The 2,906-nt window shown below is 33.7% G+C and overlaps 1 protein-coding gene across 1 annotated transcript; it reads right to left on the reverse strand.

Annotated features, from left to right (window-relative positions):
• Positions 1–364: 364 nt before the first annotated feature.
• LOC107819703 (uncharacterized) lies at positions 365–1,948 on the reverse strand. The gene is made up of 3 exons (XM_016645842.2): positions 1,813–1,948; positions 1,314–1,451; positions 365–687 (listed from the first exon to the last, which is right to left on the reverse strand). Exons 1-3 carry the CDS (start codon positions 1,874–1,876, stop codon positions 542–544), a joined length of 348 nt encoding a protein of 115 aa, XP_016501328.1. The 5' UTR covers positions 1,877–1,948; the 3' UTR covers positions 365–541.
• Between the last annotated feature and the right edge of the window lie 958 nt (positions 1,949–2,906).

Below are 2,906 nucleotides of genomic sequence, written 5' to 3' on the forward strand. Positions count from 1 at the left end.
GGACCGGCCCACTTTGCCCGGGACCATTAGTTCGTGGTCCCGATTCTGGTTCGGTTACCTCCAAAAGGCCACGAAACCCGGGACTGTTTAAGCCTATCCCACGAAGCCCGGACCCACATAGGACCGGCCCACAAGGCCCGTTTAGGCCCGGACCCGGCCCGTTTGCCAGCCTCAGGTACAAGTCACAGTTAAGATAGCCAAATAATTATGATTATTGTTCGCGAAAAATTCAAAAATTGAGTTTGTATATTCCAAATTTTCGAGACTTCAAACAAATACCACTCGGTTTTGAACAAGTCACATTGTCAGAATCATTTGACACACACACCAAACACACACAATAGGAAACTCAGCAAGCTAGAGATGAAGAAACCATAGACCAAAAGTACTCATTGATGGCCAAATCTTGTATATATAGTAATACTGAATTAACACACGAAAGAAGTATCTCAAAAATTCAATTTATGAGATACACTTATTTTTCTGATAGAAACCATAAGATTGTGCCATGGCATACAATTTTGGAGCCAAATCTTGAATTTCACCACATGCCACAGACATGGTAATTCCATCCATTCTTCACACACCTGTGACCGCAGGCTGAGTTCGCACATTCGCTGTCAGATACACAAAGAGGTGGGTCGATACAACCACCAAATTTTTTTTGACGAGTCGAATATTCTCGATCTGCAAAGAAAGAAAAAGTATAAATTAAATGATACTTCATTAAAGATCAGGACAAGGAATTTAATTATTTCCACGTACACTAAACTTTGAGTCTATTATAACTTAACTAGTTGGCAATAGTACAACTAATGCATGTGCTCATGCATGTTGTAAATCTGTACGATTCAACAATATATATACTTAGGCACAATATAATCATAAGATAGTAGTATTTGCAAACATCGAATCACGTATATTTATAAATAATTGTTGCAAAATACTCCATGAAAGGGAAGGAATTTAATTTTATTTCCGGATTTAGGGATTGGATTTCGCCAGCCATTCAGATGTGGGATCGTAGAAATCAAGTAATTATTATGGTAGATCTAATTGGTTTACATTTGGCTGTCTGCCTATTTAAAAAAAAAAAACAGCTCGGTACACTAAGCTTTTATTCTGCACAGGGTTTGGGGAAGAGTCAGACCAGGGTTTATTTTACGCAACCTTACCCTGTATTTCTGCAAGAGCCTATTTCCACGGCTCGAACTCGTGACCTCCTCGTCACATGGCAGCAACTTCACATGTATGTTCAAAAGAATGTAACTGACGCGAAGTATAATGAAGCAAGTTTAGAACAATAGTCATACCATATCGAGTTATGAAAACTTGAAACACTCCATCAAGTGCTTCTGGTTTAGCCTCTTGATCAGATACTGGAAGTTGTAGAACATTTAACTGATCATCACTTGACTTCACCACCTCATTTGCATTAAGCAGCTGGAACACTGTAAGATAAATTACGTACATAATTAGTGTTCTATTTCCTCAACGGATATTGGGAGGGCAAATAAAATATGTTCCCTCCGTTTCATATTAAATGAGGTAGTTTGATTCGGTACGGAGTTTAAGAAAAAAGAAGAAGACTTTTGAAACTTGTGGACTTAAAAGCTTAAGGGGTAAAAAGTTTGTGGAGACATGACATTTGTGTGGCTATAAAAGTTTCTCATTAAGGGTAAATGGGTAAAATAAAAGAGTTTAAAGTTGAATTATTTCCAAATTTATAAATGTATCATTTATTTTGGAACAGACTAAAAAGGAAAGTACCTCATTTAATATGAAACGGAGGGAGTATATGCAATTACTTACAAGATGTAAAAAGTAAGAAAGCAATAATAGAAGCAAACTTTGTTGAAGAACTCTTGCAATTCATTGTGCTATATTGTAAAGAAACAGTAGTAGTAGATAAGTAGGTGTGTCTATTTCATTGAGGCCATTGAGAAATTTATAGGGATAAGCAAATCTAATTTTTTGCAAGTTGCTTTATTAAACCTAGTATTTTATATGAGATACTTTAATACTACCAAAATACAGCTGTTCGTGTCTCCCTAAATCTGACTTTTTGCAAGTTGCTTTCTTTTACCTATTATTTTACTATGAAATTTTTTCACATGGCTATAAGATATTGTCAGGAAATATTTTAGGAATATAAATATGTGATTTTAGAAAGAGAGAAAAATGTTGTAGCTAAAAAGTCAATCTATCCCACTTGCTTTCAAAATAACAGCACAAATTTTTGAGCATTGAAATATTAGTAAGAACTTACGTACATCAACAAAATGTAAGACGCATGCCTTGCACATACACATATGCCATAATTATAGTTAATTAATACATATTTTAAGTTTAAACTTTAACTTTCTACGAATAAATGTTTAATTTTAGTGAAGATATTGTTGGGTGCATGCAAGACATATACCTTCACCGTTTATATGTTCAATTGGAAACTATGGTGAATGGAGGTGTTAAACGGGAAGAAGTAGGCTAAAATAACATGAAAAGAAATTGTCTCGAAAGACCTACAAATCCTTGGAATCAATGTAAACTTAGCTATTGATAATCAACGGCCATGTCGGCCCCTATGTATCTATATAAATCTTTTTGAATTAGTTATGTGAGTTAAGTTCTAATATTGTTACTTATATATATATATATATATATATATATATATATATATATATATATATATATATATATATATATATATATATTCATTACGCCTCATTTTTTATTTCAGTATAATAAATGTGAGTTGAACTTAAAAAAGAAGTAACTTTGTTTGGGAATGATGCGTAATTGTTGTTATTGCTACGTTGTTGCAATGTAAACATATGAATAATTCTCTCACCTGTAACCAAAAAGAAAAAATCAAGTTGATGATTTAAAAGACAAGCAATCATTAG

Source organism: Nicotiana tabacum, chromosome 18 (assembly GCF_000715075.1).
Source record: "Nicotiana tabacum cultivar K326 chromosome 18, ASM71507v2, whole genome shotgun sequence".
NCBI classification, from domain to species: Eukaryota; Viridiplantae; Streptophyta; class Magnoliopsida; order Solanales; family Solanaceae; genus Nicotiana; species Nicotiana tabacum.

Coding starts and splice junctions, on each gene's coding strand:
- LOC107819703 (XM_016645842.2), bottom strand. CDS start 1,876: ATGAATTGCAAGAGTTCTTCAACAAAGTTTGCTTCTATTATTGCTTTC. Junction 1,452..1,812: donor TTTCTTACTTTTTACATCTT/GTAAGTAATTGC, acceptor TTTATCTTACAG/TGTTCCAGCTGCTTAATGCA. Junction 688..1,313: donor AGTTTTCATAACTCGATATG/GTATGACTATTG, acceptor CTTTCTTTGCAG/ATCGAGAATATTCGACTCGT.